General features: G+C 41.8%; 1 protein-coding gene across 1 annotated transcript; it reads left to right on the top strand.

The window, feature by feature from the left end:
- Positions 1 to 4,955: 4,955 nt before the first annotated feature.
- LOC306792537 (chondroitin sulfate synthase 3-like) lies at positions 4,956 to 11,250 on the top strand (the record flags this gene model as incomplete). Its single annotated transcript, XM_079289745.1, has 3 exons — positions 4,956 to 5,526; positions 7,113 to 7,396; positions 9,679 to 11,250. The coding sequence occupies 3 exons, from the start codon at positions 4,956 to 4,958 to the stop codon at positions 11,248 to 11,250; spliced, it is 2,427 nt and encodes an 808-aa protein (XP_079145871.1).
- Positions 11,251 to 24,702: the final 13,452 nt, after the last annotated feature.

Genomic DNA, 24,702 nt, shown 5'->3' with positions numbered 1-24,702 from the left:
GGAATCACAAGGAGAGGCCTGTTATCATTCCAACCCGAAGCTCTGTATCGTATGATATCACGTCGGGGTCACCAAATTGTTGTGAAAAAAATGTGTAGCTGTCTTTCACACTTAGAGCAGGTTTAAGAATGAAACAGAAAGCTCTCAGAGGCGTATAGTTGTATCAAAGCAATAGATTTATTTATCAACAGAGTTATTCAGCCCAGCCATCAAACAAGCTTGGGTGCTAATGGTTTCACTTCGCAGAGATTCACCATGAGACACGCTTGAACACATCAGCGTGAACCTTAATATAGGGGGTCCACCCCTTGATACACATTGGTCAAAGTCAAAGATGCAGGCGTGGCACGTTTGTACGTTATGGCACCTGGGTGGAAGCCGTGAATGTCCATCCACCTTGGCCCCTCCCAGTAGGCGTTGGTTTCCATCAGTGTGAGTGAGATGATGCATGCGAGAGGACCTAAGAAAGAGTGTGTGAAGAAGCCGGGCTCAGCTGGGGCGTTGTCCCTCGCTTGAATCTGACTGTCCATTGTGTCTTCCTTATCTTCTCTAAAGATGGCGTCCTGTTACTTGTGATGCAGTTAAAATCAGTAACCTTCCTCCTGCTTCTCTCTGGCCCTGCTGTGTTGTGAGCACTGTATAAGTGGTTAATAGAGCTGCATAAGCTAATGGTTATTAAAACTACAAATATGCTAGTGATTAATTAAACTATATATAAGCTAGTTGCTACTTAAGCTGTATATAAAATAATTTTCTCAACACATGCCATCTGCAGAAGTTCTCTGATGACTCTGCAGTGGTCGGGTGTATAAGGGACGGACGGGAGGAGTACAGTAGTGGAGGACTTTGTGGAGTGGGCCGGTAGAAATCACCTGCGTCTGAACGTGACCAAGACCAGAGAGATGGTGGTCGACTTCAGGAGGAAGACGACGACTCCACAACCGCTGAGAGTTCTAGGAGAGGATGTGGACATGGTGGAGGAGTACAAGTACCTGGGTGTCTCCATCGACCGCAGACTGAACTGGAAGAACAACATCAACGCTGTACAAGAAGGGGAGGAGTCGACTCTTTTTCTTGAGGAAACTTCGATCCTTCAACATGTGCAGCAGGATGCTGGAGATGTTCTACAGTCTGTTGTGGCCAGTGCACTGTACTTCTGTAGTCTACTGGGGGAGCAGCATTGGAGCCGGAGACACCAACAGACTGAACAAACTAGTTAAGAAGGCCGACTCCATCATTGGCTGCAAACAAGACAATCTGGAAGAGGTGGTGGTGAGGAGGACACTGAAGAAACTATTATCCATACTGGATAACCCGGACCACCCTCTCCACCACCTCCTGCAGGGACAGAGGAGCACTTCCTCCACCAGACTCAGCTCCGCTGTCACAAGGACCGATTCAGAAAAACATTCCTGCCCTCTGCCATTTGACTTTATAATAAAACACCTCGGGCCAGATCATCGTCCTTCACATGACTACAACAACGCTACACGGTTGTTGCTTGTTGTTGGTGATCCTGGCTCTACTGTCCAGGTTGTTTAGTTCAGTTTAGTGTTAATTTTATTAATACCACTCTATTCATGGTATATACTGTGCATTTCTATTTTCTATTCTTTTTTAGCTTATTTTTTATTAATCTCTTCCTTCAATTCAATATCTGCTCTGTTATTTTATTGTACTGTATATATTGTGCATTCCATACGTTATATTTTACTCTGTAAATTGCTGCTGCTACAAACGAATTTCCCCCTGGGGATGAATAAAGTTTCAATCTATCTATCTATCTATCTATCTATCTATCTATCTATCTATCTATCTATCTATCTATCTATCTATCTATCTATCTATCTATCTATCTATCTATCTATCTATCTATCTATCTATCTATCTATCTATCTATCTATCTATCTATCTATCTATCTATCTGTCTATCTTATCTGATGTGATTTTAATGTTTCAGAGTGGCAAGTCGGCTCCATAGTGCCCCCTGCAAAATTTCGACGATGAAGCCCTCGCAGTACTAGATGTATAAAATTTGGTAAGCAGATGTATCACATGTAGACTTAAAAAAAGTCTTAGGGGTTCATGCTCTAAACCAGGGGTGTCAAACTCATCTTCACTCTGGGGCTACATCAGCATCACGGTCGCCCTCAAAGGGCCGGTTGTAAATGTAAGACGGTGTAAATGTAACTACTCCTAACATATTTAGTTTAGTTTCCCGGGATATCTGTGAATTCCACAACACGTACTAAGCAGAAATAGAGGTTATTTTTTCAATGGTTAATGGCGGACAGTTGAACGGCTTTCAGGGCGATAAGCCACGCCCCTTCTCCGGCGCGTCCAGTGTGAATGAACACAAATAGCCCCCGGCGAGACCGGCGGCGCGAATTGCTCAACTCAACTTTTTTTTTTTATACTCAAACATCTCCGCGACTTATTGAGTGGCGTAATAATCGCGCGACACAACGAAACGATTCGTTGCCAACTCTTTTAATAATCGATTTTCATCGATTTTATCGATTTGTTGTTGCAGCCCTACAGACAATTGGAAGAGCAGCTTATGTAAATAAAATATACATTAAACACAGCTTATACGCGGATATGTGAGTTCTAGTGCACGAAGGTCAAATACTCCAGGCGGGGTACTCTAGCGCTCGCCTGACCAAAGTGTAAAGTACTAGAACTCTGTGAGCCAGTGTGGGCGGAGATGCCCAGTGCTCCAACGAGGCTGTCTGAAAGCTAGAAACAGATCCGCCTCCTACTTTGTATTCCACCAATAGGCTTCCAGAAGGGAGAACCTATACACCGCATGCGCACTCTGCTTAAGCGCCTTTTTTTGTTTTCATTCTTCTAGGTCCGTGCACGTTTAACTGCTGGACATAATACTTCTGTTACAAATAAACCTTATTGCTTGAATTGAGCTAAACGCCTCGACCAGAGTCTGTTCACCTGAGTTTTCTCCTCAACACTTACTTGATGACATCACCACCTCAGCTGGTCTCATGAGTTTAATCCGTTTTTTTCTGTATTATGTAAGTATTTTTGCAATCAAACTAAATATGACAACCCTGCTGTTTTCGTTTTCATTTAAAATCAAAAATGATATATTATTATTTACATATACATACATACATACAATTATATATGTATATACATATATAAATAAATATATGTATGTGGATCAGATCTCCGAAATCGTCGGAGCAGATTTTTAAATCGGCTGAATCTTGACAAACCGACCACAGATTTGGTGCTTAAACAACTAACTTCTCGCCTCAAAATATCCTAAAACTACTTTCTGTGACTTAACAACAGTAGTATTTCGAAAGTTTCAACTTCCAGTTGTGTGATTTCTCCTCCGCCATTGTTTCCTGTTGCTGGTGCAACATGCATTCTGGGATATGTGGCTGTCCCAAGTACAGACAAGTCACCCCGGTAAAATGGGCGGAGCCACATTCGGGCATTAGGGCCGTGCTTGGCTCGATGTGAACTTTGAATTGGAACAGTACTTGGGCTGAGACTGATGACGTTTCACAAGTCCACGAGTGTACAAGTACAGAGAAGTACGCATGTTGAGAAAGGCACGATCACTTATTGGAAATCCTCTTTATGGGTTGTTGCATCTCCTGTCCACCTGTTGAGATAGTTTCAGTGGTGTATAGTAACGAAGTAGAAATACTTCGTTACTGTACTTAAGTAGTTTTTTTGGGTATCTGTACTTTACTTTACTACTTATATTTCTGTTGACTTTGACTTTTACTTTTTTACTGGCATTGTTTTTATGCTCTAAAACGATGTTTCAGGCAGAGAGGAGGCCAAAAGTTGATTTTGTGAAAGTAAACATAGTTTCAAAGATTTTCTTCAGAAAAGTGGCTCAGGACAGTTGATTTCACAGTCTGATGTAATTTTCATGAATATCTGCAGCTTTCAGCACTTTACTGCCTCGAGATGCATTTTCACTTTTTATGCTCTTAAAGTTCAGTGGTAGAATCGTGGAAACCACGCTTTTACTCGGATTAACTATAGGGTTATCCTATTAGGACAATTTTTATTGCAGAGTTCCGAATGTTGTCGTGGAAGAAAATAATTGATGAGTCTTTGAAATCTACAGAGAGGAAGCTTTTATTCTGGATTTTTAAAAAACTGACCGGAAGTCTCCTTTTCCGTTGAGCAACAAGCAACCTTGATAATAAAAAGGGTTCTAGCTGCACCCTTCAGAATAAAAGTGCCAATGTCACGCTGTGAGATTTATATGAATTAGAACAATAGCATAACATAATTTCTATATATTTTATATTTGCATTGAATTATAATTAATTAGCTGTGCAAAGAATAATGGCTACAGTTCTTGACTCTGAAATGATGCTTTCAGTTTGAAGAAAGAACAACGTCTTGTTCTTGAGAGAGGAACACACAGACACGTCGATGGCGAGTGAAGTTAGAAGGAAAACAACCGTCTGAACGTGAACAGTAAACGTTACGGGCAGTCTGGAGCGGGGCTAAAGTGAGCGACAACAGCTCAACGACGGACGAGCTGTTGTAACGACGAGAAACCGACGCGTCCGTGACATTATTGGACCAGCTAGCTTAATGCGGCTAGAAAACCCCCACAGTGGTGACGTTTAATGTTAGCACCCGTTGGCCACGACGCCACGGTGAATGATGGAAAGCCAGCAGGACTCTCCACTTGGTTGTCGGGACGCGCGGGATGGAACTTAGGTATAAATTACTAAAGATAGGGTTTGTTATGGGACGGGCGAGCCTTGAGGATGGGGCGGACAACTGAGTGGGATATGTGTTTATTCACATGAGTTATGCTTTCATAAGGTGGACAGTGTGTTTTTCCACAGCTGCTGATGTCCATACACGTCAGCACCCCCCAGACAACGGTAGCATTCATACATGTATTACTCTCCATTCACCGCAGAGCTAAACTCTCCGTGGGATAAGCGGCCATGGCTGTGAAATCAAGGAGACCGTGGACGACCGTGATTATCGGCGTCTTTCTCGGATTCACCGTGTCCTCTTGGCTCATCGTGCCTCAGGTTCTGGAGAGTAAAGGGAAGAAATCTCCCGTGTGTTCGTACTACAGCGAGTCCTCCGCCGGTAAAGGTCCCGCCATCCTCGGGAACACCGCGGCTATCAAAGACCGGGACAGCCCGCAGATCAGTCAGGAGGAGGACAGGGTATCCGGTACCGGCAGCGGCGATACCTGGAGACCCACGAGCAGACCGAAGCGTTTCCTCTATGTCGGCGTGATGACAGCGAAGAAATATGTGAGGTCTCGCGCCGTGGCTGCGTACAAGACCTGGGTGGGCTCCATACCCGGGAAGGTGGAGTTCTTTTCCAGCGCTGGGTCCGGCGCCGTCCACGTGCCCGTCCCCCTCCCGGTGGTCTCGCTGGCGGATGTGGACGACTCGTACCCGCCTCAGAAGAAGTCATTCATGATGCTGAAGTACATCCACGACCACTACCTGGATAAATACGAGTGGTTCATGCGCGCGGATGATGACGCTTATATAAGAGGTGATTATTCTGGGAGTGAAGCTCGCGGTTCAAGTGTGTGTGTGTGTGTGTGTGTGTGTCTGAGAGGTACAGGGATCCCCATAGTCCAAATGTAAACATGGTTTCATACATATTCATGAGGAGATATTATGTTGCGTGTAGTCTAATATGAACCACAGTGTTTTGAAAAAATCCATACATTTACATTTAACACTCACCATAAACCCTGACCAAAAAGCTGAACCTCATTTAAAGTGATTCTACACATTAACGTTAGTTATCTGAAAGCACGCCTCATATTCTTGACACACAAATCCCCCAAACACACACAATAAAAAGGCAAAACTACAAATACAATCCTGAAAAAGGAAACTGCGTTCATAAAAATGACATGTCTCCTCAAAATGGTATTGTTCAAGTGACTTGTGTTCAAACAAAAGGTGAACATTACCACCCAAACCCTCCGTTGTACACTTCCATCACAGTTTACAGACTTCACGTAGTTGCAGTGATGTTTTGGGTGCAGTTACCTGACCGATCACATGACTGCTGGTGTCTCTTGACCGATCAGACTTCAGATCAGAGGATAGAGGCTGTCCTATGATTTACATCATTTGTGAGACAAATTGGTGATATTGGGCTTAATTAATAAAATTGGCTTTATTTTATTATTATTATTTATTTATTTTTGTCAAGGATCTGTGTATTTGGGGGGCGACCGTGGCTTACTGAGGGTTGTCCGCCAACCGAAAGGTCACCGGTTCGATCCTCGGCTGCACCGTGTCCTGTGTCGAAGTGTCCATGAGCAAGACACTGTACCCCTAACTGCTCATTGGCAGCCCACTGCTCCCTATATATACAGGGATGGGTCAAATGCAGAGAATAATTTCCCCACTGGGACTAATAAAGGAATGTTTCTTCTTCTTCTTCTTAATGCTGGGACAACGTTCCATGAACGTCTCTGTTGTTTAATTTGACCACGTGTCTGTTGATTTCCTGATTTGTTCTGTTTTGTTCAATAAAATTGATTGATTTCACGAATAGTACTGAAATAAGACCCAAGCTTTCACAAAGCTAAACTATTCCTTAACCTAAAACAGGTTATTTAATAACATTACCATAGAAGTATGCAGGTTTACTGGTCTCCTTTGTTCATGTGATTAAGGTGACTGAAGATGTAGTCAAAGCACATTTTATTGTTCATTATATGATGATTCATGATGCTACTCATTTTTAATAAAATGACCTTCATTTTGCTGATTAGCTCTTCCGGATGAGTGATTATAAGACACTTGAGCTGTGTGTTAGGAAGGGAACCTTTTGTGTGGCTGACGTGTTTGTAGAGACAAAGTTATCCCAGTTATGTTCAAGTGGACATTTTGTCTTATAATTCCACGTTGGCTGGGAACTTATATGTGCATGACACAATCAATAAATATATTATATATCATTATTTTGTTAGTTTTATGTTTTTTTTCTATTTTTTGCAATTTTTAAAACTAACGATGGATTTGTTGCGTTGGTACTTGCATTATGAGATGAATAGCCAAGTATGACCGTATTATAAAAAAAGCACATCTAATTCCTCCAACTTCGCCCTCTGCCAGGTGAGAAGCTGGAGTTGTTCCTGCGGTCGCTGAACAGCAGCAAGCCTCTGTATCTGGGCCAGACGGGCCTGGGCATTGCAGAGGAGCTGGGCCGACTGGCCCTCGAGCCCGGAGAGAACTTCTGCATGGGGGGCCCTGGGATGATCTTCAGCAGAGAGGTTCTACGCAGGATGGTCCCTCACATCGGTACCTGTCTGAGGGAGATGTACACCACCCACGAGGACGTGGAGGTGGGCCGCTGTGTGAGGCGCTTTGGAGGAACACAGTGTGTGTGGTCCTATGAGGTATGGATTGAGTCTGCCTTCATGTTCTTTCAGGTAGATAGGAAGGGGGCGGTTAGATCACTTCTGCTGGAATTCAGGTGCACTTTTCAGGTATAGTGTAGTAGGTGTAGTTAGGGTTGTCACGATACCAAAATGATAACTTCGATACCTGCCATAAGTATCACGATACCCGATACTTACGATACAATACCAGAATTCGATACAATACCACAAATACGATACGATACTGGTATATTTATCTATAATAGTAATAAATAAAACATCTGTACGGTTCCCTTTTTTACCAGCTTGTTCCTGCCCAGCTTTTTGAACACTTAACAAATGGCATTAATATTAGTATTAGCCTACAGCAAGATATTAATGAAACTACAAGGTGCCATGATTGCTGCTGACTCTGCTGGCATCTGTCTGGCTGTCTGTGGGAGTGGGTGGGTAAACAATGCTTCATTTACTTGCATAGTGAGTTTGATATTTTCACTTCATATTTTATCTGAATTCATGGAATAATTATTTTTCCTGAACTAAAAATAAAAAGAATACGCTGAAGATCCACCCTCAGGCTCCGCCAGCATGTCGCCATTTTGCATCAATTGTGTTTCATTTAGTACACGTTTGTGTGCATTGTGACCTCAAGATCATATCGGCTTGTTGTCTAACTAGGCTAAGGCTGCTCGTGTTAGCTGTCTATGGGTGAGCTTGGGGGTGTTCATGCTTACCCGTCGTTCTTTGAACTCTTTATTACTCGTTATATTTTGCCGTGATTATGGTGTTGAATTCCTCATATGCGTTCATTATCATCTCCTGCTCGTCAGCGGAGTAAAAAGAGGCTCTTTCTTTGAGTTTATTTGACATTGTACTGTTAGTAAATCATGGTTTCGGTGATCGACGCTTCCCCCTTTTGAAGTATAGGATGGGCACACGCAATTATCCTGGTCCTGATTGTCTGGTTCGAATTAACGAGACTGTTTGAGAGCGGATCAGCCTTGGAGAAACCGAGATAGCCTGGCATCAATCATCGGGTTAATTTCAGCTGGCTAATAGGACATTTGATCGACTTAGTTGAACCACGTATGAGGAACGGGGCCCTATCTGGACTTCCACAACACGTACTAAGCAGTCCAATCTGGGGGAAATTTTCGATTCAATTATAGTAGCTTAAATTATTCATAGAATATTATTTCAACACATTGCTTTTTTGTTGTGTTAATTTCATAAAATATATATAATATACAAGAAATATTTTAACTGCTACTGAATACTGCTGTTAAAAAGCACCTTATTAGTTTTAAGTGTTTGCAAACCAAATGTTATTGCACTTTTGTTCATATAGCAGTACTTTTAAAATAAAAGTGCGCAATACACTACTTTAGAATTCATTATTGAATTTTGTGCATAGCAATGCGATTAATCGCAGAAAAATCATGCGATTTTTAAAAATGATTAAAAATGTTAATCGTTGCACAGCACTAATACATATATATATATATATACATATATATATATATATATATATATATACATATATATATACATATATATATATATATATACATATATATATATATATACATATATATATATATATATATATATATATATATATATATATAGGGCCTGAATTCAAGTCAGTTCTGTATTTTTGACCATAGCCAGTGTGTGTCTCCGAGACCCCTTGATTGACACTTGAGACCCCCTGAAAGCCTCAATATCAAAATTCCGGGGGGTCTTTAAAACCACAAGAGATTTATTTGTCACCTACAATTGTCACTAAAATGTCTTTCAAAAGCTTACTAATGCCCAGCAACTGCAAAACATTTATTCGCAAATATGAATCCGTTGGATTTTACATGTTGTAAACTAAATGTAAGCAAAATCATGAATAACAACAATAGATTTGAAAACAAGAAATGTTTTTTATGTAGAGGAAGACACAATCAGTGCCACATTAAATATACATACATTTGAACCTAGATTACCTTTTTACTGTTTCATCCTTCTTTACGTCTCCGTCATTTTGTTTCTTAATTTGTTAGTTGATCGATGTAGTTGATTGATGTTTGATTTTTATGCGATTCACCCCTCATATGGCCTGCACTCTGAAATGCATCTTCCTCTTTTTTGATGGTGCTGCCCACATCGTAGATGTTTCAATACATCGGTCAGTTGAATACCATCTGTAGCTCAGTGTGGTAGAATGGTTTGACAGTGTTGTTTGTACTGGTACTAGGTTCATGCTCTTATCAAGGATGCTCTTATCAAGGATGTTGCAACTCTCTCCACAGATGCAGCAGCTCTTCTATGAGAACTACCAACACAACAAGAAAGGCTTCATTGAGGAACTTCACAGTAGCAAGATACACAATGCCATTACGCTTCACCCCAACAAGAAGCCCGCCTACCAGTACCGTCTCCACAACTTCTTGCTGAGCCGTGAGATCTCCAGGCTTTGTTACCGCACCATCCTGCTCCACCGCCAAGGCCTGGTTATGAGTTACCTCAGTGACACAGAAGTCCTGTGGGAGGACCAGCAGCTGGGGTCCCCACCTTCCTACATGCGCTACAAGCCCACTGAGAGAAATGATGTCATCGAGTGGGATTTCCTGACTGGCCGCCATATTTATTCTGCTTCTGAGAACAAAGTAGCCAGGCAAAGCCTTGGGAACTCACTTCAGACTGCGCTCGAAGGCATCATTCTCCAGGTGATGGAGATGATTAACGAGAATTCAAAAACTCGTGGTCGTGTAATTGACTTTAAAGAGATTCAGTATGGCTACTACAGGGTGGATCCAATGCATGGTGCAGAATACATCATAGACTTACTGCTTCTGTACAAGAAACATAAGGGACGCAAAATAACAGTGCCTGTGAGGCGGCACGCTTACCTTCAGCAGTCCTTCAGCCGACCCTTCTTTACCGAAACTGACGAGCTAGATGTGGCTGAACTTGTGGCTGCCATCAACTCTGAATCCCAATCCCTTTCTTTCCTGTCCAACTCTCTGAAGTTCTTGTCACCTTTCCAAGTTTACGAATCAAACAGGGAACTGTGGGAGCAGAGCCAGAGGAAGGTCAACATCCTTGTCCCATTATCCGGTCGCTATGACACCTTTGTCCGCTTTATGGAGAACTTTGAGAAGGTGTGTTTGATACCCAAACAAAATGTTAAGCTCTCCATCATTCTGGTGGAAAATGGGAGTGATCAGAACCAAGGCAAACACAGTCAGTTAATCAGAGACTACTACAGGAAGTATCCCAAAGCTGACCTGTCCCTAATCCCTATGACAGGCAACTTCTCACGAGGACTGGCTCTTGAGCTGGGCTCCTCGCAGTTTGATAATGACTCCCTACTCTTCTTCTGCGATGTTGATCTCATCTTTAGTGGTGATGCCTTGCAACGCTGCAGAGACAATGCTGTCCAAGGGAGACAAGTCTATTTCCCAGTTGTCTTCAGTCAGTACAACCCCAAAATAGTGTACTCTGAGAAGGCCCCGAGAGACAACAAATTTGTGCTGACCAAGAAAAGTGGTTTCTGGCGAGATTACGGATTCGGAATCACCTGTGTATTCAAGGGTGACTTACTAAAAGCTGGAGGTTTTGACACCTCAATCGTAGGTTGGGGACTGGAAGACGTAGACTTGTTCACAAAAGTTATTAACTCTGGTTTAAAAGTGTTGCGCAGTCAGGAACCAGGACTTGTCTACGTCTATCATCCCGTCCAATGTAACACAAGTCTCGAGCAGAGGCAACACAAAATGTGCCTTGGGTCGAGAGCAAGTACGTTTGCATCGACAATGCAGTTAGCAGAGCTGTGGCTGGAGAAACACATAGAGGCGGGGTACAACAGAACTTCATCCTGACACTCCGGCCCTACGGAACCCTCCGTACAAATTTACCTCAGTTGTATGCAGAAGACAGCGATGGACTGTGTGTGTGTGTGTGTGTGTTGTAGTGTGACTGTGGATCAGAGGTCTTAGGCTGTAATATTTGACCCGGAGAGAACCCTGAAAGCAGTAGACCAAACACCGAAGGAATCCAGAGAAAATAGTACACAAACAGAACAGAGTCTAGAATTACAGCCTGCGCAAAACAAGTGTCTGCTACCTTATCTAGTTGTAGACCACTGACTAAATACATATTGGCTGTTGGTTGGTAGGCTACATTGGACATTATACAATTTGCTGTGCCAATGATGCAGATATCGAGCTTTGGGACCTTTATTGCAGTTCCTTCGGGTGTGGGTTAGAGGTAGCTAACTCAACAACAAAAAGTAATATATACATATATATATAGATATATTTATAATAATATATGATATATGTATAAGTGTTTCAGTACCCGACACCACCTGCAATGCAGTTAACCTTTAAATTGAATACTCTGCTCTTCCCGAGTGAAGTGATTGTGGAATGTGGATGGCTGCTGTGCTATAAGCAGCATTGTCTGCTGCTTTACACAATCGGTATGTGTGTGTGTGTGAGAGAGCCAACTTCAGTGCGCCACCTTGAATCTACTTCAGAGCTAAGGTAATCTTGGGAAACTAGCAACAATTCTGCCAGATTTGACAAATTATCCAACCGAAACACACAGCCCAGTAGCTAGCAGCACTAGCTCCAAAAGTTAGTCAATCTAGAAAGAAAGACGCCAAGTCGACAAAACAGTGACAGCCCACCCCTTCAGGCCTCCCTCCAAAAACACTCACCCAAAATGATCATAATCAACCTAAACAACAAACATGGCTATTGTCGGTAGTCACAGCTGTTATGCTTGTAGGTTTTGGAAGACTCCTGTGAAGAGTAATAAGTGCATGGGAAGGATACGCGAAGGCGGGCAGTCATTAAGGCTGAATGAAATGATTGGACGGGCTGCGACAGCCATAACCGGATTATTTCCTTTTTTTTTGTCAGAGCATTTGATTGATTGATTGCTGTCAGGATGTAATGAGAATTCAACAACAATATTACTGCTCCTGCCATAATGATTCCTGGTGTCCTATTATATTAATCTTATTAAGCTTTTTGTTTTGCAATTTCTCTACTTTCCACTCTCAAGTCTAGTTGTTTTCTCTTGGATGCTTGCACTAGCCATCATTTGTTTACTTTATTTAATTAGTGCAGTGCTCGTTCAGAACAAACCTGTTCAGAACGAGCTGAATGCACTGCCCTTGGTCCTTCTCGAGAATCGCTCATACGAACAACTTCACACTCAACAATACGCTTCCTTGGGTCCTGAGCAGTACCATAGACTGTATATAAGTAGTGGACGTAGTCCTCGTGACGTCACCCATTGGTTTGTGGACGGATGTTTTGAAGCCTTGATTTCGGTGATTTCGCCGTCGCCATCTTGGCTTTTTTGCAAGCGATGAACAGAAGTTATCATATTTGGAATGTGGAGGAGTGACGTAGAGACGCCGTATACGTCTCTGGTAGCAGCAATAACCTTTCAATCACAGTAGCCCCGCCCTAAAGCTACCCTGCTTTATGGTCTGTTTGACTCTAAATGGACCAGAATTTACTAAATGAACATCATGCTGTATTTAAGAAGACTTGAAACTAGAGATTGAGACCATAAACACATGTTTACAATGTTTACTGAGGTAATAAATCAAGAGAGAAGTAGAGTCATTTTCTCATAGACTTCTATACAACCAGAGGAGTCGCCCCCTGGTGGTCAGTAGAGAGAATGCAGGTTTTAAGACACTTCCGCAACGGCTTCACTCGGCAGATCCGGAGATTGCTGCCTGAGCAGTACATCTGCCATGGCATAGGCCCAAACCCAATACATCCATTGCCCCTACCATTTAGCCTACCCCTCCGTTTAGCTCATTAACGTGTAGGGGTAGGATGTCCAGATTCTTCTTGCGATAGAGGACTTGTGTGAAGCAAATTAGCTAGTATGCTGTTGTCTCTAGCTAACGTCACGGCATTGTGTTAAGGCTGATATGTACATGACAGTACAGCATTCAACATATTTACATGTTGCATTCCCCCGTTGAAGTAAACACTTGAATGCAGGACTTCACTGTGCGCTATTAATAGTCTTAACTTTAGAAACATTTTTGATGGCGATCAAGTTGGATGCTTGGACAACATCAAATCCCAAACTATGAGTGTGTTAAGTCACATGGGGAAAAGATCTTGGAGCACACTATTCACAAGCAGCACAGTCATGGTACTCCATAGCCCGAGACATGCTGACATGCCTAGATTTAATTTAGAATAGAATAGAATAACTGGACTCCATCAGGAATGTCAATGTTGGGTCTTACGGATGGTAACTGTTGGAGATGCAACCAAAGACAGGGTCCACATACTATATGAATGCAAAATGGTACATGACTGCTGGTCAGCTTTTGTCAGATGTATTAACAGCATACTCAAAACTGTTTGAGGGTCAAGCATTAGGCATATTGGGTATCTTACCAATGGAGGCTAACCTGCCCTCACAATTGTGTTCTTGGGTGAAACTTGCTCTCATAACGGAAAGCAGAAACTCTGGTGAAAGCAGATTAGTCGCTTACTTTGTCATATCCACTGCAGATATAAAGTAGAGCACGGATTTAATGAGTGGAGATATTTTGCTCGCGGTAGAGTTACGTTAGTGTGAGTAGAAATGGCAGAGTGGCACTGTTCCTGTGTAGGCTATCCGCCAGCATTAGCAGGCGCATATCCAGGTCCCATTACCAAAAGTGAACTGCCCTGAAGCTCCACCCCCGCTGCTACGCAGAGCGCTGGTAGCTTGTGTATTCAAAGTTTATTCATATTGAATGTGTCGCTTCCATAGGGTCCTCAGCCATACACCCGCAAAGTGTGAAGTAAATTGGATAAGCAGTTCTCGAGATATGCAAAGAACAGACAGATTCCTTTATAATAACTTCTGAGATGCCAAACCATGGCGGCTCAGCAGCTCTATGTTGTCCTCCTGACAGGACTGTATCCTTCCATTAATCGAAAATGCTGAAATCCCATTTCTGAAACTTTACTCGTTTGAAAGGTGGAGCAATGTAGATGTGCTTTTTACCTGACCCACGAAACTGATTTGGTGTGCAAAAGGTGTTTGTGCAGGTTTAAACTGGGCTAAAGTATCATTTGTTTTCAATAACTATATTATAGTCCTTATTCAGCACCATCGCATTGAAAGATGTGAAATGCTGTTGAAGAAACAGTTAAATGTAACCTAAATGCCACAAAATGTTGAGTATTCTATCAATTGAGCCCAGTTGTATGGACATCTAGGTGTTTTATGAGTGCTTACTGGGGAGCCACCAGACAGACTGAGGAACAACATTTGACTACACAGAGGAGCGTTAGAGCTAATGTGCTCCCAGGTGTGTGGGATGATTCTTTGAATAAGGCCATTATGTTGACAGGGACGGTGCCACGTTGAGTGCCAACTGGTTGACTTCCACCACTGCTCACTAATTGTTGGAGCCATAATGTGGTTTTGTTGTTTTCTTATGGCTTTGAGGGAAACATGGGGTGGGTACACATGCAGTTCTGACATTGAACAGTGGGTGGCACATTAACCTAAAAGTGCATATATGTAAGTGCCTGGTAATGAGGATCGGGTGTGTGTGGACGGGAAGCTAACAGTTTTTGACCGTGTCAAGGTATCGTGTCAATGTAGCGTGTCAGCCGGCATGTGAGCTTGTAGTTTCAAGGTCTTATAGTATCCTGTAGTAACCTGTGGTACTCTGTTACGGTGTCAATATGCATTTGAATGAATGGATCAACGGATCTAAAGAAAGACAGCGCATTGGACAGTAAAATGTTTGTGGAACACGCGTCTGAACAAGTTCTCCCGTTCCCCCCAGTGGCTTTAATATATAAAAATGGATATTTCTTAAAGTCACTACACTAATGATGTCATAAACATCCGTTTAAAGCCATAGAAAGAAGAATGCAGACGTTTGCACAGAACAATTTATATTAGAAAATCTTCTGCGTTGACCGACATGGGCAGCTACCTCCAGGCCAAAATGCAATCTAAAATGCTTGAGACATGGCTCGAAGGAAAAAGTGTTTAAAGGTGGGGCGAGATGCCATGAACTTTACAAATGAGGTCTCTCTTTCACGGTTGTTCTCACAGTTGTTCACTGAGCGTCAAGTTGCAAAGTTCCAAAAATGATTGGACACAGCCCTTCCTGGGCACACTCAGACAACATAATGAAGCTTCAGTCAAGACAGCATTTCAATTTTTCATTTGCTGAATTATGATGCAACATGTGGTCTTTTCTCTGGTCATATCAGTTTCAATCCAAATTTTTCCTGACACCTTTTTCAGACTGACTGGAATCGTTGCAGATCACGGTGTTTGAGCAGGGTCAGTTCCTCTGATGGTACATTCAGAGAGCCATAATGTATTTTTCTTTCATTCAGTGCTACACCACCGTGCTACGCAAAGGTATTCTTATTCATTACTTCGTGGTTTCTCCTGGACTTCAATTCATTATTACTGTATTAGCTCATTTACAGTACTGCCTCAGGACCACAGGTGACCACCCACTGCATTGCAGCCTTTTGCTTTTACGAATATGGTGCCCACTGCCGATTGTGTGTTTTGTAAAAAGGAATCATCTGGCAAATAATATATGGAACAAACTGGCAAAAACAGCTTTGAATTAGCCTCGTTCCTATGGAAGGGTATCGCTGCCCCTGTGACTGAATGTTACTTGGATACTGAATGTACAGAAACTCTTCTTGTTGTAACATTCATCATGAGAAACTGAGCGGATCATTTCATTTTTGCTCTTTTCAGACCTCTGACTTGTTGTACACTATTTATTCAGCAATACAAAAACATGAATAATAAAGTGAAAAATGCCAGTTGAGTGTGATCATCAGGCTGTATTTAAGTGGTAGTTGGTGAGCAAAGCTCACATTTACAGCTAAATATATTGGTAATTATGTAATCTGAATATTTATAAATATCTTTTTTGAGGAAAAGAAAGAATTGAAAGCTCTACAGATTCACGGCACGAGAATCCATAAACATTTTCTGTATCGCATTTCTATGGAAACACATTGTAGAAAAGATTCTATCTCATAATTATACAAAAACTATCTCCAGCTATAATGATAATTTAGTTTTCTCATAATTATGAGGTACTAAGCCATAATACAAGTTTGTTTGTTTTTTCCTTTGGTGAATGCAATGCACTTCTACAAATGTTACGACTCATACATATATTACATATATTCTGTCAGGAGTACCTTTATGCTTTCCTTACCCACGTATCTGCCAGCAATAACAATTGCTTTTAATAAATGTTTGTCCACAGATGCTGAACTCGTTTTCATTTTGTACAATAAGCTGAATTGGTGTTTTTGTAAGATACACGCACGCTGGAGCAGAAGACCATTCTTCATAATTTCAGAGTAATAACTTTCATTCAAAATATCTTTAAGATTCTTTAATAAACCTACATCTTCAGCTAAGCCACTCTGTGCACACGACACTAAAATCAACTAGAACATTTTGCAAGAAATGTGGCTGCTACTGCCCGAAGACATTGCAAAATATATACAGCAATATCACCAGTAGTAAGATCTCATATATCATTGAGGTTCATTTGAGATATCGCTTCTCTCATTTCTGCATTTTAGATTCATACTCTTGTATTGAATCTTGTATTTGTGATGGACAGTCATGAACTTGAGAGCAGCTCAGGGTCCGCAGCCTCAGGCTCCCCAGTCCTGTTTATCAGAGCCTCAGTGTTACGTTCCCCATTTGGTATCTAAGGGATGCGGGGAGTAACGGTGTAAATTTCCCGGGGAAAGAGAGAATGAGCAATGATGACAAGTATTTATTGCATAAATGGCGAGCTGCTTGCACGGCAGCAAAAGAAAGCGACACCATACAGACAACAGCCCACACGGCTGAAACAAAGGTGCCAATGGTCCACCACTACACATTGCCCAGGGGTTGTCAGCTCCACACCGACTCACACGCACAGCTTCACTACTGTGGTCCGCCCAAGAGGTTGTCCTCCAGGAGCTCCTCTCCTCTTGTCCACCGCTAATCGCGATTGAACGCAGCCGGGTCCAATCAGCCGCTGCAGCTGGCATCCGGGACAGAGGGTGACACCCGAGAAGACACTGAGGGAAAACAGAGGGAGAGCACAAACACAACACGCCACGTAACACTTCCTCCCATAAAACCAAACGTCTGTTTGGCCACAACCAACCCCCACCAGACATTCATTCACATGATAACATAAACCAAAACACAGAAGGACACATATAGGAAACATCCTACAGTCTGATTTAAATGTTCCTCACTCGCTTGTGCGACCCACTTCCGCATCACCACCCCACTTTCTATGAAGGACCACCCACCACTGTCCTCACCGGTGACCTCACCCGCCGCGGCGAAACACCTTGCCAAAGCTGGATCACTTCCTTGGGCGCCGATGACCGTCTCACCTGTCCACCAGTAGTGGACCAGTAGTGGACTTTTCTCCACCTTTAGGGTCTTGCCGAGACCTATCCTCAGATAAAGGAGAAGCACACGCTGAATCAGGTACGGGGATATCCACAACTTCAGGGTCAGGGAACCCTTTACCTCCCGCTACATCGTTTCCTATGATGAGATCAACACCATCCACAGGAAAACATGAGCGGATGGCTACTGGGAAGAAGCCACTTGCTAGTTTGGTCTTCACGTAGACCCGGTGGAGAGGTGCTGGAATGAAGCCCATCTCTAGTCCTCTCACCACCGTACTCGCATCACAAGCAGGCTGTAAGAAATGTGAGCAAAGAACTGTGTTTAGTAGCTATAATAAAAGTGTTCAATGATTCATATTTAAGAATTCATAATTAGTCATAATCATAAGTGTTTTGGAAATGCATAATTAAGATAAGCATAAAGTGTTTTAGGATAAGCAGCTAGAAGTAGAATTTGAGACATGAAGCTTTGCCAAAGTTGCAAAGTTGCAGAAGTTTAACATTTATACTGAAGGATTATTATAGAAGGGATTAAGCAATAACTGACAGTCATTGAATGTGTTGGTAAACTCAGGGACAGAAAGGCAGACAGACAGAATACACTCCTGGGAGTTAGCCAATAGGAATTGGGATAAACGGAAGAGGAGGTGTTTCGAACGGATGTGGGTGGTTTAATTTCAAGTCTTTTTCTCTCTCACGTGATGGCTCTCAGAGGACGGACGGGTTTTATACCTGAGGAGCTGAGTTGAGTTTTTTGCAAACGGGGTTTTATTGATTTAATATTTCATGGAAATAGTGTACTTCACTGTAAATACTGTACCTGCATCAGTGGGATTAAATTCCTTTTAATTGTAAACCAGTTTTGGTAGATTTATTGTTGCAGCGTGTCGACTGTACAAAGCCTGGTCCTCTGCCTCTCCTGTAAGCGACACCAATCCTTCTAAAATAAAGGGTTTAAAACACTCATCAGGCCCTCTTGGAGTGGCAACCTGGCCAACGGGAGTCACCGTCTTCAAAAGGGCACTCGACACAGGGACACTATAATACGCTGCTACCTCCCGCAACTCACTCTTCGTACACTTCTCTAACTGAGTGAGAGAAGGATTCCCCACAAACTCCTCCATATTAAACTCTGCCATCCTAACACAGAGTGAAGCGAGGAAAAACACACAGCAGCCCTAGCTCAACGCTAGCAACGCCGCTAACGGTACAGCACTCAGCTGAGTGAGCTCACAAGCTACAAACAGCTCACAAGTGACCTACGTGATGAATGTTGATACCAGATGCCACACACAACCAGTACACAGTCTTTACTGCCCTCTCAGCAAAAACAAAAAAGAACTTCCTCAGATCCTGCCGAACCAAACCTTTACCTACTCACCAGTCCTGTTTCCTTGTCATAAAATAGTAATATTTTATGACAATATTCATGTACATAGTGAGGGTCGTCATAAACAAGAATCCAGTGAAATATTGACATAACCTCTTAAGGATTAATTTTTATAAAATGTCAAATACAGGGAAATTATGAATATCAAAATGTCATTTGACCTGAATTCACATCTAATTTTCTCAAACACTGTACAGTAATATTTTAAGATAATAATCATGTACATAGTGAGGGTCGTCATTAACAATAATCCATTGAAATATTGACATAACCTTAAGGATTCATTTTTATAAAATGTCAAATATAGGTAAATTATGAATATCAAAATGTCATTTGAGTTGACTTTGCCTTTAATTTTCTCAAAAACGGTAAAGTAATATTTCATGACAATATTCATGTACATAGTGAGGGTCGTCTTTAACAATACTCCAGTGAAATATTGACATAACCTCTTAAGCATTAATATTTATAAAATTTCAAATATAGGGAGATTATGAATATCAAAATGTCATTTCAAAAGCTGTACAGTAATATTTCATGAAAATATTCATGTACATAGTTAGGGTCCACAGACCGTGGGGGTGGGGTACGACGTGGCGTGATTTAGACAACATACCATATTTGAATCACATCACATGTTTTAAAATGGTTTTGCTTGTTGCAAATTAGTGTTTACATTTTAAAATATCAAAATGTAATTTCGAAAAAAAAATGTTTTAACCCTCATGGAACCCCGTGAACCGTCACAGCTACGGGAGCAATTTGGGGTTAAGTGTCTTGCCCAAGGACACATCGGCACGGACTAGTGGAGGATCGAACTGCTGAAGGACGACCCTACCATTGAGCCACAGTCGCCCCAAGAAGTATATCAAACCATCAACCGCGCTGTGACCTCGTTCAATCTGGAGGTCTCCAGCAAGGCCTGGGTTTCTTTATAGGTCTCAAACATGTTTTTTGTTTCTGCCAGCTCCAACTCCACTTTTTCTAGCTGTTTTTTCACAGAACAGTAATCCGGCAGGTTTTGTGTTGTGGTTTTGTTGGCATCGAGTTCCACCTGAGCCTTGAGCAAGTTCTGTGAGGCGAGATTTCTCTCAGCCGTGAGGCCCTCAGTCTGGATGATCAGCAGTCTTTGCTTCTTCTCTGATTTACAATTCAAACTCCTTAGAGCACTGGTTCTCAACTGGTCTGACTGCGGGACCCACCATCACCCCTTAATGACAAGCTGGGACCCACTACCCAAATTATATATCTATATATATATACATATATATATATATAAAATTTGGGGATATCTATATGCAAGACGTCTAGTAGTAGTAACGTCTCTGTGTAGTAAACTGTCAAATCAAATCAAGAAAGTACACATCAATTGTATTTTAACAAATATTAATCTCATTTTTCAAATTTAACTGGATGGATTATAAATAACACATCGAAATACATGAATACATGTTCTTCTCATTTCAAGTAAAATAACGGCTGGATTGAAGAATAAATTACGTAACAAAATTCAATTTTGAAAAATTATTTTCTCTGAAGCTTTAAATTCAGTTCATTCAGGGTGAAGTGAAAAATCCACAATATTGTATTTTTCTCATCTTCTAAAAAGAGAAATTAGTGTTTGAAGAATTCACCTCTATGAGTCTGTCCAGTCAGAGTCTAATGACTCTGGTCTCTCTGGACATTTCTCTCTTTTGGAAATCGTCCTATGATTTGACTTTCACATCTCACACAACAGTCCTGCTCTGCTGTCTGTATCCTCGTCTCTCCCCGTGTGTCACGGTGTGTGAACGTCTCACTCAAGTCAGGAAACTTGTCAGAATACTCATATATATATATATATATATTCACTGATGTGATTCACAACACATTGGGTGTTTTTCCTGCACCGCTGAACAGGTCCCGTAAATGCTGGAATAATTCCGCTGCATAAAAAAAATGCCCTTCAAAATAAAATCACAATTTATTTATTTTTAATTTTTTTTTTGTCAGGCAAAGGCCCACGACCCACTGAAAACGGGTCCGCGACCCACTCTTGGGTCGCGACCCACCAGTTGAGAATCACTGCCTTAGAGACAGTATCTTCTCATCTTTGGACACACTGCGCTTGGTGAGCTCTCTTTTCTCAGTTTGGAGTTTGATAATGAGGTGATGTTGCTTCTCCGTCTCTTTTTTCTCATTCTCAGGTTTCTGATGAGGTTGCAACAGAGAGCATTTACGAATGGCATTCCTGTGTGGGAGGGATAATAAGATGGACATGGATGCCCTTTGACTCTCCTACAATAACTAATATGATTCACTTCACACAGTTTCCCTGGTACCCACTCTCTCCTTTAGAGAGACCCACCTGTAATCACCCATCAGAAATCAGGGCTGCTGTGTGAAGAGCCCCTCAAAGTAAAAACTCAGAATGACACTATATTGCTCCTATTCTTCTAATGAAAAGTAAGTGATATGTTTGCTTGAAGTGTGTATATATATATATATATATATACAATATATAAAAACTACAGAATTATATTAACAAATATGAGATTTTCTATTTGAAAAAGTAATGTCTCTCTTGCTGTCTGGTTCACTACAACGAGCGCAGGAGGTCACTAAAGGTCAGCGGACCTCTGATTCTCACTTTGCATCTGACCTTGGACACAAGTTGACCTCGTGCAAGGCCTTTCTGTGGAAAGCGAACTTAATCTACTGAAAAACGAATTATATTGGAAAACTAAACTATTGTATAGCTTGACTACTTGTGGAAAACCGAAGAACCTGAAAGCGACAGTTGACCGCTGATTGACTAGAAACACCTGCTGAAGGGCGTCGCTCACCCGGTAAGACAATAACCGTGCAGGTAAGATCACTTTTACATTTATTTAATCATTTTATTTACAATGATTGTATTGATTCATACCCTCAAAAGCTTTATCAGTGTAGAAATCTCTATTTTTTGAGGTCACACCATGTTTATCAGGACTGTTGCAAAAGCACAGATTTGGTGAAAAGAGAGTTCCACTTGCTGATTTTTCCAAATAAATTGATTATTTGATGAAAAGAATTTCCCGGGAAGTGTGTGGAGTGTGTTAACAATTAGTGTATTGAAAACACTATTATTTGGGTTTGAGGACATCAAATCTTCCAAAATTGACATTAAAAAAGCTGAAAAAAGGTGGCGCTGACGGGGGAAACTCACCGCCTCCATTTTCTCTTTGACTTCTGCAGAAGATTCATAAACATCGCCAGGTGCCACAAATCCATCGAGTCAGGCCTCAAACTCAACGCCCTCTATTCATTGAAGAAGGCTGTCTCTGATCAGGCACCTGAGTTCCAGCATCACCAACAGAAAGTGAGTCAGCTGGTTTGATGGTTCTTGCTGTTGAAGCTCCTACTAATTGTTTCTCCTCTCTGCATCAAACCCTCTTTTTGTTCTGTGTGTGCAGAACGCTCATGAATTCCTGACAACCATGCTGGATCAGATCAGGAGTTTGTCCCCCCTGCTGCAGGGAGTCGCAGGCGTGGGAAAGAGCTACAGGTGCCCCGTCGAGGACCACCTGGCCTTCAGGATGCAGATGACCAGGACCTGCGAGAGGTACAACCAAAGAGAAACACACATCACATTCAGCTGGGGGTGGCAGACGACCACAGTGTTGGTATCGTCATCCAGCATTGATATATGTATATAACAGACAGTGTGTTGTCTCTGTGCTGTCGTCCAGGGGACGGAGCTGGACTTCAGGTGGCAGCACATCCGGCCAGCAGTCCACCTGTCATCCACTGACCTCAGAGGACCACACCAGAGTGAACCACACATCATGCTTACTTTACATTTCTGCTGAACATATTAAAGTTTTAGCTGTTTTGTCGACTAGATGTGATCTTTTTAACCATTCGTTTCCATTCATCAAATCAACACTCTTGTGGGGACAGCTCTTATGTTTTCATCCTCTCCTTCTGTTCACTTCCTGTCTACAGAGTGCTGATGCTACATCGAAAGCGTTTTCGCTTCACTCCATCTCTGCAGCTGGAGAAGCTGAGCTCTACTGGGAGCTGTTGGTGACCTCCACCCAGGTAAGAATGAACTCACCTGAGAACAAACACAAAGAGCATTTGGTCTGTGTGCAGCTGTTTAGTGTGTAAGTGCTGCTAACCGTTGTTGGTCCTTCTCGGGCTGAGGCTTGTTACAGTCTGGTCAGCGTCATCAGCCATCTAGGCTCCAGAGGGAACAGTGGTAAGATGATCGCACTCTAAACGTCACATTGGGTCGTCCTCCGTCAGGTTTTCAGACACATTGTAGATACGTAACTGTTCATCAGAGGAAGAAACATGTGTTTACAGTCACCCTGCTTATTGTAACTGAGGACTGAAGGGGGATGTGTTGTGACATGTCATGTTCTTTTCACTAAACACTTACTGCACATTTTGTTTATTTTTTTACATCCTGTTGCCCTCTTAAATAGCTTTAGAAAGACATCATTGTTCTTCATGTAAATGTAATCCATTACATTATGTGTAAGAGATGTGACATTATGTAATATTTCATGCTCTTGATATTCTGCGAATCTCTGTTGTATGACATCAGTTCTAAGTTGGTGAACCTTCATAAGCTCATGTTAAGATGGCTGATTTAACGGTGATGTTTCTGCTGTTAGGACATATTATATTGCCATGGATTCAGTGATCTGCCCTGGAAAGCATCTTTGGGATGCTGTAACATACATGTGGGGTGCTTTATATTCATATTTGTGGTAATGTCTACTATTATCTGGGGAAATTGATATTTTCATCTTTAGAAGAATGTGACCCACAAAGGATGTCGTCACACTGTTGTTCATGTATTTATTTCATTTTGACATCAAATGAACTTCATGATGTTATTAATGTTAAGAGGATCAGTGTTGGATCCTGACCTCAGACAACAGTATGTTGGTTGATATATCTTCTCCTAAAGCCATCTCACCAACATGTTTCTGCACATAAGCTTACTGACACTATACTCATCTTTACTATTCAGTTTATTCAGGTAGTGATGCTATTTTTAGACTGATTGTCTCAATCACCATGTCTATTGGTTGGTAGCTGTACTGAGAAAATAAAAAGATCAACAAAAAGTCTGGCAGTTAATTTCAGCTCACTTTGTAGATGAGAAGGGCACTCTGTGACATGAAGGTTGTTCGGGGGGGAAACACAAGGAATGGAACTTTTAGCTTTTTTTCTCATCGTTTCATTGCAATTCTATTCTAAGTGTCTTACTGCACCGTTATAATCTATAGACTTGATTTGTGTAGTTTCCCTCATTGCTTGTCAATCAAACCAGGCCATGTAATACAAAGCTAGGTCGTCTCTGCAAGGCTCTCGCTACGACTGGCCAAGCTTATCAAGCCTGCAACATATCTTAGAATACTGTAAGAACTGCTAGATGAGTACTATTTGATATGTTTCATGTAAGATTAAAATGTTGTATTTTACTTCCATGGAGAAGAATT

The sequence above is a fragment of the Melanostigma gelatinosum genome (assembly GCF_949748355.1).
Source record: "Melanostigma gelatinosum genome assembly, chromosome: 18".
NCBI lineage: Eukaryota > Metazoa > Chordata > Actinopteri > Perciformes > Zoarcidae > Melanostigma > Melanostigma gelatinosum.
Note: the sequence above shows the minus strand (reverse complement) of the source record. Positions and strands in the feature narration are given on the sequence as shown.